Source organism: Eucalyptus grandis, chromosome 9, assembly GCF_016545825.1.
Source record: "Eucalyptus grandis isolate ANBG69807.140 chromosome 9, ASM1654582v1, whole genome shotgun sequence".
NCBI lineage: Eukaryota > Viridiplantae > Streptophyta > Magnoliopsida > Myrtales > Myrtaceae > Eucalyptus > Eucalyptus grandis.
The window spans coordinates 33009028-33021145 of record NC_052620.1 but is presented as its reverse complement, the minus strand read 5'-3'; the positions used below and the strand labels follow the sequence as shown (position 1 = coordinate 33021145).

Sequence of the window (12118 nt, the reverse complement as noted above, 5' to 3'; positions counted from 1 at the left end):
GTGATCAAGAGCGTTTCTTTTTTTGGGGCCCAAAATGGATTAGCAGGTTTTATAGGGATTGGATTTGGAATTTGGAAGCGACTGGAGCGGAGTGAAGAAAGAACGAGGTCATCCACGACGACGTCGTTTGGCAAGACCCGTTTGGCAAGACCCGAGAATACGGCGTCGTTCGTTTCCGCAAGCTGGTCCTAGTGAGTAGTAGGGGTGAGCGGTTCCAGGTTCCGGTTTGGTTCCGTCTGGAACCTGGAACCTACCCTCGGGTACAGGTTCCAAAAAATTTGGAACCTGGAACCTACCCGTTAGAACCAAGAACCTGGAACCTACCCCTGTCACAGTTCCAAGCCACAGTTCCGTGGTTGTCGGTTCCAGGTTCCAACAGGTTCTTTTTTTTTATTTTTTCATTTTCAGATTTGAATTATAACGTACGCGCATATTATCTGAATCTTCAGCACAGTCAAGATGCTGGCTGTCACCAATCTTTCTTCTCAAACCATATGTTTTTATCAAAACATGGAAGATAAAAACATGGAAATCCTTTTTGTAAGTCTCTGAAAAAGTTCTGCTATGCTTAACCTGTTAACAGCAGGTTCATATTAGGAGCAAATCTACCAAAAATCATGCTGGTGCATATTTCTGTTTTCAAGCACTTAAATATCCCTATGAACACAAAAAAACCTAATCCAATCCTTAGAACAAAAGAAAACGACAAACTCAGAAAAACGTAGATTGGAGCAGTAGAATGATGTAAGCACAATCTTTGTCTCCTTTGACATGCAAAGGCGCCGAATAACATCTTCTTGAACATAGTTACTAGCAGTAGCAGTCAAAGCCATTAGTGGGATGTCAAATTTCAAGAACTTCATCTTGGAGGTGCTGAAGTTCTCTCTTAACACAAATAGTTTCCTGAAACGTGAAAAAACTTCAATCAGGAAAGAATCCTTACCATAATCTTTAATCATCATAATTGTCCCCTCTATCGACTAGGATAATTAACATGCAAAGCTGAACCAATGGTCAAAGTCATGGTAAATAACCGAGCAACAGGTAAGGATAAAGGATGTGAAACCCCAATCGCTCTCTCTAGCAGTGAAAATGTGTTCTGTCTCTGCAAGATCAGCGGGAGTTTAGTGGTTGCGAATGATGTAGATCATAAATAGAGTGTGCATATAATAATATAGACATTTACCATGTTATGCAGGAGCGACATTCGACAGCAGATCAAACAACTGGAGTAAAGTTGAAACATGTTTGAATAAAAGATTCAAAACACAGCACCAGAATGTTCTAATTTACTTCAGCAAAACATCAATTTGGTCCTTCAGATTTCTTCAGCTTCAAATCTACACTCGCCAGCCACTTTCAACATGGTGAATATTCACTCCAAAACTAATCTGGGTGTCTCAAGAGGGGTAGAGTGACAAAATCACATGTTTCCTGTTACTTGAATTTTATACATCTTACATGAACCAACAAAAGAACTCAGATCATCGCTTATCATCCTTTCAGAAATATATTAACGGCAAGATTAAATAAAAGAACCATCTAGCCGGGGGAAAAGGAGGCCCTGGAGTAGACAATTCATACCCTTTCTCTTTGAAGAACCAGCATTTATCTGATTAACCAGAGTCAATTTGAACAGTGCAAATCTAGACCATCCGTCTGGAAGTCCTGTAGGATTGGCAACACTCAAATATAGTGCCAAAGAGTTGGTTCTATTGCCTTTTGGGTAGATCAACAAGCACCTGCTCAGAATCAAGCCAACCGCCTAAGTAGATACACCATTTTACAACCGCTGAAAATGAAACAATGTTTACCAGTCGTGGCCGCCAACTGTGAATACTTGAGAGTAGTACCTGACTGAACTTAAGCTATTGAAGTTGGTGATTTTCCATAAGTATTTCCATGAGGTTACGAGTTGTTCACCCACCATTTCCTGCTTCCCCATTGGCAAGAGTTTTAGCAAAACAGAGTTTCATGAATGATCCTCTAACATCAAAATCACGCCATAAATATACTTCCCGAGCTATAAAAACAATAAAAGAAAAAGATATGATGTTCGACTTCATGTGAAATTAGTTATGACTGCAAGTCGGAGACAAACTTGGGACTTCTGACAGAGAAAGAACACGCACCTCTCCGTTTGAACAAGGGACGAGCTCAGATTCCTCAGTTATTGCCACAATAGTCCGAGGAAGAGAAGGTAATTCGCAAAAGATATTTCTGATATTCTTCGTGCTTTTCAGCAGACCACTTTGCTCAGATCAGAAAATTGCACTTAATTGCATTATTAAACACTTGGGTGGACGCGGCTTAGTTGACCGGAGACATCGAGTAAACCATGCATTAAACTTATCAATGGTGACATCACAACATCCACCTTCCCAGTCAATAGGGCTGGAATCTGGAAACACAGTGATTTACCTGCAAAAAAAATTTACGTTTGAGAAAGCCTGCAGGTCCTCTAAGTCATAAACGGGTGAACACGTAAGTAATCTGGACTCACAGAAATAACAGGTGTACATGGGATAGAAGAATCGTGCCTTATCAGCAACAACAGGAGAATCTGTGGAACAGTAACGGACCCAAAAGAAAGGAAGAGACAGTCATTCGATTCTTAAAATTATATCATGGTGAGGGACTCGATCATCTCAGCTTTTGCATCAAAAACCATCGAAATCCGTAACCAAGCAAGTCCCAATTCCAACAAACGTGAAACGAACAAGAAAAGAAATAATAAATGACAGGCTTATGCTTTTTGGCATGTTGGGCTTCTGGCGCGAGCAGAGGCGGTGGGTCGCGAGCGGAGACTAGCTCGGCTCAGATCTGCCGGCGTCGGGTAGTCGCGGCGGGCAAGAGTCAGAGCGGCGTCAGCGACGGGCAGAGGCAGAGCACGGCAGCGACTGGCGTTGAGCGGCGAGGGTTCGCGCGAGCGGCGTCAGCAACTGGCGTCCAGCGGCGTCCGGTGGTGGCGGCCTTGAAGGCGAGCGGCGTCCGGCGGCGAGAGTCAGAGCGGCGTCGGCGACGGGCAGAGGCAGAGTACGGCAGCGACGGGCGTCGAGCGACGAGGGTTCGCGCGAGCGACGTCGGCGACTGGCGTCCAGCGGCGTCCGGCGGCAGCGGCCTTGAGGGCGAGCGGCGTCCGGCGGCGAGACTTAGAGCGGCGTCCGGCGGCGTGAGTTCCAGATCTGAAATCTGAGTAGGGATTAGAAAATAGAAAGGGAGTCTCAGTGCCGAGCGAGGGAGGGGGAGCGAGCGGGGGAGGGGGGTATCCTTTTGGAGCCCTAACCGGTTCCGAACCGGTTCCGGTTAGGAACCGGTTCCGCATCGGTTCCCGGAAAAATGGAACCGGGAACCGGAACCGGTCCTTTAAGAACCGGGAACCGCGCTCACCCCTAGTGAGTAGTAGACAGTTCCATCGCAAACGTCTCGTCTCTCTCCTCAGATTCACCGTCGTCGCAGCTTTACCGAGCGCTTCACAAAGGCGTCAAATTAGGGTTTGGTTCCGGCGAACCGAGAGAAAATGGCCATGGCCGGGCGCATCAGATCCAGCCTCCCTCTCCTCAGCAGGATGATGGCCGCCGCCGCCGACTCGCTGTCGGGCCAGCGATGCGCTCTCAGCCGCGCTTTGCTGTGCCCTACTGTCTCCAAAGCCGAGGTACCTACTGATCGAGAGAAATAGAAAAGGAAGAGGTGTGGATTTTTGGGATCGCAGTCCGTATCGTAGTATCGCTTTCGAATTTTTCCGGCTGAAATCGGGAAGGTCCGATAGGTATGGCGCACGATTGGGATTTTGATGATCTGGTCTGTCTTTTTCGGTCGGGGCGGTAGCTCTTTAGTCGCAATTTGATCGATTGCGGTCAGCTGTTTGTTCGATGATAATGTCGCTGTAGTCTGTGACGATTAGTTTAGTTCTGTTTTGCTTTGCTCGTCAGCTGACTGGTTGTTGGCGTATTTTTGCCAAAGAAATGAGAAAAGAAGAAGAAATGGCATGTGAGGGAGCTGCATTGCATGTAGTTTAATGGTCTGTCGCTGTAATTGTTTGAGTTTTCCTGATTGTATGAGGCTTATTGAGTTTATCGACTGAGGTATAAATGAATGCCTATGATCAATTGGTTTCTTCTTGTTTCTCTAGCAGCTCCTTTCTTGTAGTAGCAGTTGTGGATTATGAATGATTCTTACTTTTCTAATTTTGTGAAGTTGGTTAAGTTAGACAGGATCTTCTGAGAGACTTTTTGTAGCCATTAGTTGCTTGTTTGCATGACCTGATGCAGATTATGATGTCCGGACATTGAAAAGCAGATATGTCTATTTGTTTTTCTTATGCTGTTTGACATTGGCTTCCTGCAGGTTTCGAGAAGTTACTCTACTGATTTGGCAAAGAAGGGTGACAAAGTCAAGGTAACTATAGTGTAAACGATGTTCAAGAGAATAATCTTTTTATTTTTTTTTTTTTTTGGGGGGTATCTGTTGTAGGAAACAGTGTTTTCTTTTTATATATGCTTGGAAGGAGACATCCTTCTCTTTTCTACGAAATTTTCTAACCTAGGATTGGAATGTTCTTATTAAATGTTCCCTCAATCTGCATTAGCCATGGAAATTCTGGATGGCTTTGATATCCTAGTCAAAGCTATCATTCTCATTGAACTCCGTTTTAGTCATTGTAAACTTGAGATGTGTTATGGTGCAAATAATTGAGTTTTCACTATGTAGACAGACAACTCTTCCCTAATTATGTAAAGCTGTTGAGGTCTGTCAAAGATTGGGAAACTGAGAATAGAGTGATTTAATTAGGTCTTCTTCTGCCTGTGTGGAAATGCAGGTGCCTCTTGTCTTATATGGTGGTTCAGGAAACTATGCTTCTGCTCTATACCTCGCTGCAGTGAAGGCTAATACCTTGGATAAGGTTGAGTCTGAATTTGTTGACCTGGTGGAGGCCTCAGAAAGGAGTGCTACCTTTTCACAGTTCATGAAGGACTTAACAGTTCCTGCAGACATTAGAGTTAAGGCTGTTAATGCTATCTGTGATGAAGCTAAATTTTCCGAAATCACAAAGAACTTTTTGGGTATGAGATTCTGCTCTACTTTGTTAAATGTGATTACTAATAACTGTTGTTTTTGTTGCCTCTATGATTGGGATTGTAGTTGGCTTACATTGTATCTCGCTTTATACACTTCTCTTGGTCCATTTAATAGTGAATTCTGCATTGTAATGAGAAATATTTCTTGGGCTTATTCTGCAGTCATCTGTATATTAGGAAAAACTGACACTTTGGTTTGACCTCATTTTTCCTTTCTGTCAGACTAGTAGCATCCCCCCAAATTTTTGCTAGGAAGTAATTGGTGGAGCTTATCTGTCTCAAACATGTACTGCCATTTCTTTGGATGTTCTGTTACTAGTGCTTTTATTTTGTATGTATATTTATTATGTCTCTCAAACATGTGTTGCCATTTCTTTGGACAATTGGTTATAGCCCTTAGCTCACAATTGTGTTTTGAAAGTTCTTTTTGCAGTTTGGAAGTATTATTCCACTTGTTTGCTAGGGAGGCTCATTGTTTTTATCTGCCTTTTTCTTTCTCTTATTGTAGTTGGTGATGAGTTGCTGCATGAACCACCTCTGGAAAACCTTATAGTTCTACTCTTGTCATTTCATATTCGGCGACACCTTTCACTAGTGGTTAATGTTATATGACCAGTGCATGGTCCTTGATATGGCTGATCCATTTTAAGTAGGCTATTCATTTTTTCCAAGATCTTTAGCGTCGTATTGGTTTGTATCCTTGACCTCATTTTTCCTTAAAAAAGCCTGGTGTGGCTTTAGTAGATTGAAGATGCTGCCTTTCTGGGCTCAATTGCCATTGCCACTTGTCCCTGGTATTTATATACGCTGTAGTATATGGAGCGTTAATTCTTTTTTTAACATCAATCACTTATTGTTTACTCCTCATGGCTGGACTGTACTGTGCCTTCTAGCTGTGTCTTGGTACCCCTGTGTTAGGCTTTTGATTGTAATTACTGTCTTTGGCTGGCTTAATTTCATTACTGCTGCATGTTGTGGTCAACTTGATGTTGTTGACATGTTGTCTTATGGCTTAGGCGTTTGCTTACTAGTCTTCTCTGCAATGGATTATAATGTTCACAATTGTTGGTGCCCTTGTTGTGACGACCCCTTTTCAATATTTTCTCTGTTGCTTTTCCTCCATTTGTGTGAAGTTACTCAATATGGGCTTCTGCCTTAACTACTTGATGGATTCCATATGGGCTTCTGTCTTAATCTTATTACTGCTGTGTGGTGGTCAACTTGATGTTGTTGTTTTGATGGCATTTTCTTGCTAGTCATTTATAGTGTCATGCATTGTCAGTGCTCTTGTTAGGATGACCTCCTTTTAATATTTTCTCTGTTGCTTTTCCTCCATTTCTGCAAAGCTACCTTTGTGAGAATCCATATGGGCTTCTGCCTTAAGCACTTGATTGCTTGCCTTCAAAGTTTTGAGGCCCTTGGGAATGGGGTCTCTTTCTTCCCCTTCACTGCATCTTGTTGGCATGCTGATTGTAACTGTGCTCAATTGTCTTTTCTAGTTTTGCTGGCTGAGAATGGAAGGCTGAGACACCTGGATGACATTGTTAAGAAGTTCAGAGAGCTGAGTATGGCACACAGAGGAGAAGTGAAGGCCATTGTGACAACTGTCATTGTAAGTAATTTAGTTAAATGTTCTCTTAGATGCATGTGAAAATGTGGTACTGTTTATTTGGGTTCCATAATTTGAAGCAGCACAAGGCTTCTTTCTTTTCGTTTTCGTTTAGGCTTACTGTAAAGTGTTGTATGATATAAGCCCTGCTTCAAGTAATGCAACATCACTGTCACAGCTTAGGCAGAACTTAAAAACGTTTATTTAGTTGAGCTCATTCAAAGATATTGGCCAAAGTCTAATTTTATGAATATAATTTGAAAATTAATCAATTATGTAAGTGTAGTATCAAAACGTGCCTTGATTGGTTAAAATGTGGAGTAAAGTGAGGAAGTGATTGTGGAAGCATGGCAGTCAGTTGTAATGGCAGCTTCCATAGAATTTTTGTGCTGCAATTCAATTTGCTTCCATAACAGCTTTTATCAGTTTCGAAGATGGAATAGCCTTTGATTTCTCAAGATTGTGATTTATAATTCCTGTGAGTTCCTTCACTTTCTTTCTATTCAATTGCCTCCACTTGCAATTCGTAAGGCAAGAGATTCCATGTAGTTGGTAGCATTGACAGTTTTATGGATTCTGTGAGAGTCGCTTTTGTGTTTAGGTTTTATATAGATATGTGCCCTGTGGTTTGTCAAGTTGTGACTTGGTCTAGCAAACTGCTTTGCATAGCATAGCAGTACCCTGGCAAGCTTTTGGAGGTTATGTGGAAGTAGGAGTATTTTTGGTGCTTTAAATCTATGAACTGCTGTGTGGTTGAAACTGAATTTTGTGTTGTTCGTCCATTTTCATTTCTTTCCAGCCTTTGCCTCCTGAAGAGGAGAAAGAGCTGAAGGAGACACTACAAGAAGTAATTGGAAAAGGGAAGAAAGTAAATCTTGAGCAGAAGGTGCGTGGTTAATTTGTATTTTATCCCTTTTTAAGTGTGTCGAGTCTTTTAAAATGGGAATTAATTGGCATTGCTTAATATGGCAGATTGATCCCAGTATTCTTGGTGGGCTCGTGGTGGAATTCGACATGAAGGTCTTTGATATGTCTATAGTGACCAGGGCAAAGCAGATGGAGAGGTTTTTGCGGGAGCCCATGAATGACCTCATTTGAAATCTCGTGCTTGTTTATGCTTGTGAATCAAGTTCTGTCAGCGCTTTAATGACAAAAAAGGAGCTTTGATGTTTTCTTACTTTGCTATCAGTTGCTGGTGGCCACAGCTTTGTTGTCAGATCCAATTTCTCCAATAAGAGCTACCCATTTTTTTGGATCTGTTTCCAGTTCCATCAGACCTTTCTTCACAGACCATCAGTGCTTTGCTCAGATGGTATAATGTTCAAAATCATTTGCCAAACAGTGCTCGTATTTCGTGACTGGTTAAGCCATTTATCATGATGTTTTCTGGGTTTGTTGCTCCTTGATTTCTTGAGGAGATCGGGATCAAGATCACGCCTTGAATTTCTTAGAGCTGTATTCCCTTTTAATGTTATCTGTACCTGTGTTGAGAACTCCCGGTCATCCAAAGCAGTTGCGATTCTTAACGAACACAGCCGTGATTTTAGATACCGGATGGACTGCACAATTTGCTTAGAGTCAGAGACATGGTAAAGCTGTAGTTTCTCTTCAACCTGCATTTTGATGAGTGCATCAGAAGCGTTGCAGACCCCTATAAAATCTCTGTTTGTACTGTTGGATTTGCGTGGATCGATGGAATTTTAGTAGCTTCACTTCGGGCTGATGGAATGCATGTTACGAGTTATACTCGAGGAAAAACGAAAAACTTGGAATTACATGAACTTATGGAAATATTATTTTCCGCGAGGATTCAGATCCTCGGTGCTTAATTTTCTTATCTTAGCCTCCTTTTAACTAACCCCTGAAAAACAGAAATCTGTACAGAGAAAGCGGAGTTTCTAGGGTTGGCCCTTCCCCTTATTTTGTCATAAATAGCTAATTTAGATTCAAGTACGGCTCGAGCTCGTCGGCCGGCCAATTGTGTGCCATGTGCGACTTGCGTGCTTATTTGGCGGCGACATGAGGGGCGATTGATTTTGACCTACAGCCTTTGCGCTGTAAAATTTTTATTAAAAAAAATCCCGCTACTCATATGTTATTCTCCCGTTCTTAAGTTAGCTTTGGGAATAATTTGGCCCCCCCCGGGCATTGCTTCCGTCCATAATATCTTCGCGACGAGAGGTGCGGATGCGCTCGTACATAAGAGGGGAGCGGCGTTGATTGACGTGCTGCTACTAGTCCGATCTCTCACGCCTTCGTATATCAAGTTCAATTTGCTAGAAGGATGTCGGCAGGGTGACGTGTCACGGGGGGCCCAAGAAAGCGGGGGGACGGCCGACGTCCGATACGATGCAGCCCCCGACGCATCGTGGCCACACGTGGCACGCCGTTCGCTGCTCCCTCGCTCGCCCGCTCGCCCCGAGTCCGGGCACGTGCTCTCGTCTCGTCTCGTCACATGCGTTCCTGCGTCCGCCGATCTCTTCTCTAACAACAATCTCTTTCTCTCTCTCTCTTTCTGCCCCCGCGTCCTGCTCGAGAGCTCGACGAGGTAACGCCACTGCGCTTCCCATCTCGTTTTCCCTGCAAAATTCTTCGCCTCCCCGGAGGATTTTCAATCGTGTCTTCTTCAATTTCCCCTTCTTCTTTTTTTCATATTAATGTTAGGTGCTGGACGACAGTCTCTGTCGTTTGAATGTTAGGTTGTCGTTTTTCGCTGCCCCCCGTCCTTTTTCATTGTGCTCGTCGAGATACGACATCTTTAGCTGATGGGGACTGAGATTTGAAGTTCGTAAAGTTTGCTCCTCGGTGGTGCCGAGGATATATAGACGTGTTCGGTGTCCCGTGCCGTCGAAGCTGTCTTCTGGGAGATGTGGGTTCTTCTTCTGCGGTAGATTGCTTGCTGTTAAGTGGGTACTGGGTCGTCCTGTTTTTCAGCACTCGCTATGAATTTGCCTGTCGAGCGTGCCCCTTTTTGCTGTTAGAGGGTAGGGCTTTTGGGTTGTTCTCATTTCTTTATAGGAATTGGGAAACCTGGAGTTTTATTGGACTCGATCGGTCTCTCCTTAAGTTCGGGTAGTGAAGGCTTCTTGATGCTTGTACCGGGGTAGGTTTCTGTCGGTGCCGGTTGATTGTGTTTGCCGACTGGGCTCGGTGTGCTGTAAATTCGGGGAAAATAGGAGTGGTCGACAGTAGGTTCTTCACTTCTTGTGCTCTCTCTTGCATATGGTTGTCTTTGGCACAGTTATTCGATAAGTTAAAAATTGTTAAGAAAGTTCGGGTGATTCGCTAAATCAAGGGATTTTAATTGTTCGTCGTGAATAAAACCTCCATGCTGTGCGCTCTCGATCGCGTGATGTTGTTTCGTTCCATTGTGTTTGTGTCTGTCTTTATCTTTAGATTACTTGTCTTGTTTACACGCTCATAATTCCTTGCATGAATGTTTGGGGGAAAATGACAGTTATGAATTACACGACAATTTGTTTGTTGTCTGTCTATATGCGCTGCCAGTTTCTTTCCCACTTTTACAGTCTTACCTCGCTTGTTACGCATCCACGTGCTTACTTGGTCTTTGTTTGACTTGAGCAGTTTCGGTCTTTGTTTGACTTGAGCAGTTTCTTTCTAAATGGTTTCTTACTTCCTAGTGGCTTTACTTGGGCAAAATGTCCCATCCAATTTTTGTGTACTTCATACAATTATATTCGTCATTTGAGAGAACATGTTGATTCTGTAGGCTCTGTATGTGGGTTATAGTTTCACCAAAGCTCGCCTAGTTTTTCATTTTTCTTCATCTATTATTTTCAGGTGAGTGGTGATAGCGAGTTGCTCTGGCAAGCACTCTCAACTGAGGCCAGGCTAATTTTTCCGTGATGCCTACCGAGTGCATCTGTTTCTTTAACTTCTCCTAATAGCATCGCTTGTGAAGCCTTGTGTCCTTACGCCTTCCGTAGGATGTGGAATTTTGGACCCAACAATATTGCTGGAAATGCTGGGTCGAAAAGCGAGCATCGAAAATCAACTCAAGCTGGATCAGAATGCTCAGATGATGAGGTCTCTTCCATTATTAGCAGAGAGGAAGGTCTGGAGTGCCCTATATGCTGGGAATCATTTAATATAGTTGAAAATGTTCCTTATGTCTTGTGGTGCGGCCATACCCTTTGCAAAAACTGTATTTTAGGATTGCAATGGGCTGTTGTGAAGTTTCCTACTCTACCAATTCAGCTTCCGCTCTTCATCTCCTGTCCATGGTGCAATCTCTTGTCCTTCCGTCTGGTTTATAAGGGCAACCTTAAGTTTCCCCGAAAGAATTATTTCTTGCTCTGGATGGTCGAGAGCATGAATGGTGACAGAGGCAAAGTGTGCTCTTCCTTCTGTGAAGATCGTCAGCCACAGTGGTCATCAAACGGTAATCCATCTCTGGGAAGTCGAGTGAGCCGGGGCAACTTGAGGAGGGTGCAACATGTCCACCGTACTGAGTCAGCTGGATCAAGTCATGATCAAAATCGTGTGAATGTCTCTCTCAATATGGAAAGAATACATTCTTCCTTGCAGAAATCTCTGGTTTTCTTTGTTCATCTGACAGCAAAGTTCCCTCTAGTTATCATATTCCTCCTCATTGTGCTATATGCAATTCCTGCCAGTGCAGCCATCTTGGCCTTGTACATGCTCATCACGGTTCTTTTTGCTCTCCCCTCCTTTCTCATCTTGTACTTTGCATATCCTAGCTTGGACTGGCTTGTCAGAGAGATCATCACTTAGAAGGCCAGTTGCTTTTGCCTATTTCATTGTGAATATTAGCTTCCATCTGCAAAAACTACCCTCATACATATATAAATTTGTTGAAATCTCACCTTTCATGGCATTCTCGGCTGCTCATAAATCTGTCATCTCATTATCTCCCCTTTCATCAACTAGGCTCATTGGGCATGTAATTAAACTTTGTCACATCTTTTCTGCAACTCATCATCAGTGTGATTTGACAACTGTGTTTTTGTGCTGGTTCTTCATCCATAGAGCTACTCACAATAACTCTCTGAGCTAGGACTATCTCATCCGGATGCAACCATACCTGTATTGGAGCTCTCCAGGAATTTGCTGCCAGAGGCTGCTATGTCTTCTTTATGTGGTGGGGCTTTTATGGAATAAGGAGAGGAAATACTCTGTGTAGTGGCTTTTAGTTGATTTGAAAAGCTGTTAGTATGTATGGAGATCAATGTTAAAAATGAAATCTTTGTTCGATTATTCCAGTGGATATGGTTTGTGGCTTTGTAAAGGAACAATTTATCTGTGCACTTTCTTTTTAACCAGTGGATTGTCATGAAGTGAGGTCTTTCTTTCTTTCTGTTTGTAGCGATGATGAGAGATTTGGTGGAGTCCGACTGTTCATTGTTTTGACATAGAGATTGATTGCGTACCCGGACGAGGTCACGACCTG

The 12118-nt window shown here is 43.1% G+C and overlaps 3 protein-coding genes across 17 annotated transcripts; 2 read left to right on the top strand and 1 right to left on the bottom strand.

Moving 5' to 3' along the window:
* Nucleotides 1-517: 517 nt before the first annotated feature.
* Nucleotides 518-3253, bottom strand: LOC104417246 (MATH domain and coiled-coil domain-containing protein At3g58250-like). 7 transcript variants are annotated; one of them, XM_039301942.1, is made up of 6 exons: nt 2202-3253; nt 2133-2150; nt 1854-1986; nt 1585-1742; nt 1035-1105; nt 518-903 (listed from the first exon to the last, which is right to left on the bottom strand). In XM_039301942.1, exons 3-6 carry the CDS (start codon nt 1943-1945, stop codon nt 844-846), a joined length of 381 nt encoding a protein of 126 aa, XP_039157876.1. In that variant the 5' UTR covers nt 1946-1986; nt 2133-2150; nt 2202-3253; the 3' UTR covers nt 518-843. The 7 variants fall into 7 exon arrangements, 4 of the variants coding, with proteins under 4 accessions (XP_039157876.1, XP_039157875.1, XP_039157877.1 ...); XR_005546561.1 differs by having other exon boundaries at nt 1187-1742; nt 1854-1933; nt 2133-3252; XM_039301941.1 differs by having other exon boundaries at nt 2133-3253.
* Nucleotides 3254-3394: 141 nt separating this feature from the next.
* On the top strand, nt 3395-8116 carry LOC104419396 (ATP synthase subunit O, mitochondrial). Its single transcript, XM_010031042.3, has 6 exons — nt 3395-3655; nt 4348-4398; nt 4820-5063; nt 6578-6690; nt 7487-7573; nt 7660-8116. Exons 1-6 carry the CDS (start codon nt 3521-3523, stop codon nt 7783-7785), a joined length of 756 nt encoding a protein of 251 aa, XP_010029344.2. The 5' UTR covers nt 3395-3520; the 3' UTR covers nt 7786-8116.
* A 963-nt stretch (nt 8117-9079) lies between these two features.
* On the top strand, nt 9080-12021 carry LOC104419394. Of its 9 annotated transcripts, none has more exons than XM_039302123.1 (2): nt 9080-9235; nt 10489-12021. In XM_039302123.1, exon 2 carries the CDS (start codon nt 10636-10638, stop codon nt 11440-11442), a length of 807 nt encoding a protein of 268 aa, XP_039158057.1. In that variant the 5' UTR covers nt 9080-9235; nt 10489-10635; the 3' UTR covers nt 11443-12021. The 9 variants fall into 9 exon arrangements, with proteins under 9 accessions (XP_039158057.1, XP_010029338.2, XP_010029340.2 ...); XM_010031036.3 differs by lacking the exon at nt 9080-9235 and adding an exon at nt 9263-9556; XM_010031038.3 differs by lacking the exon at nt 9080-9235 and adding an exon at nt 9263-9574.
* Nucleotides 12022-12118: the final 97 nt, after the last annotated feature.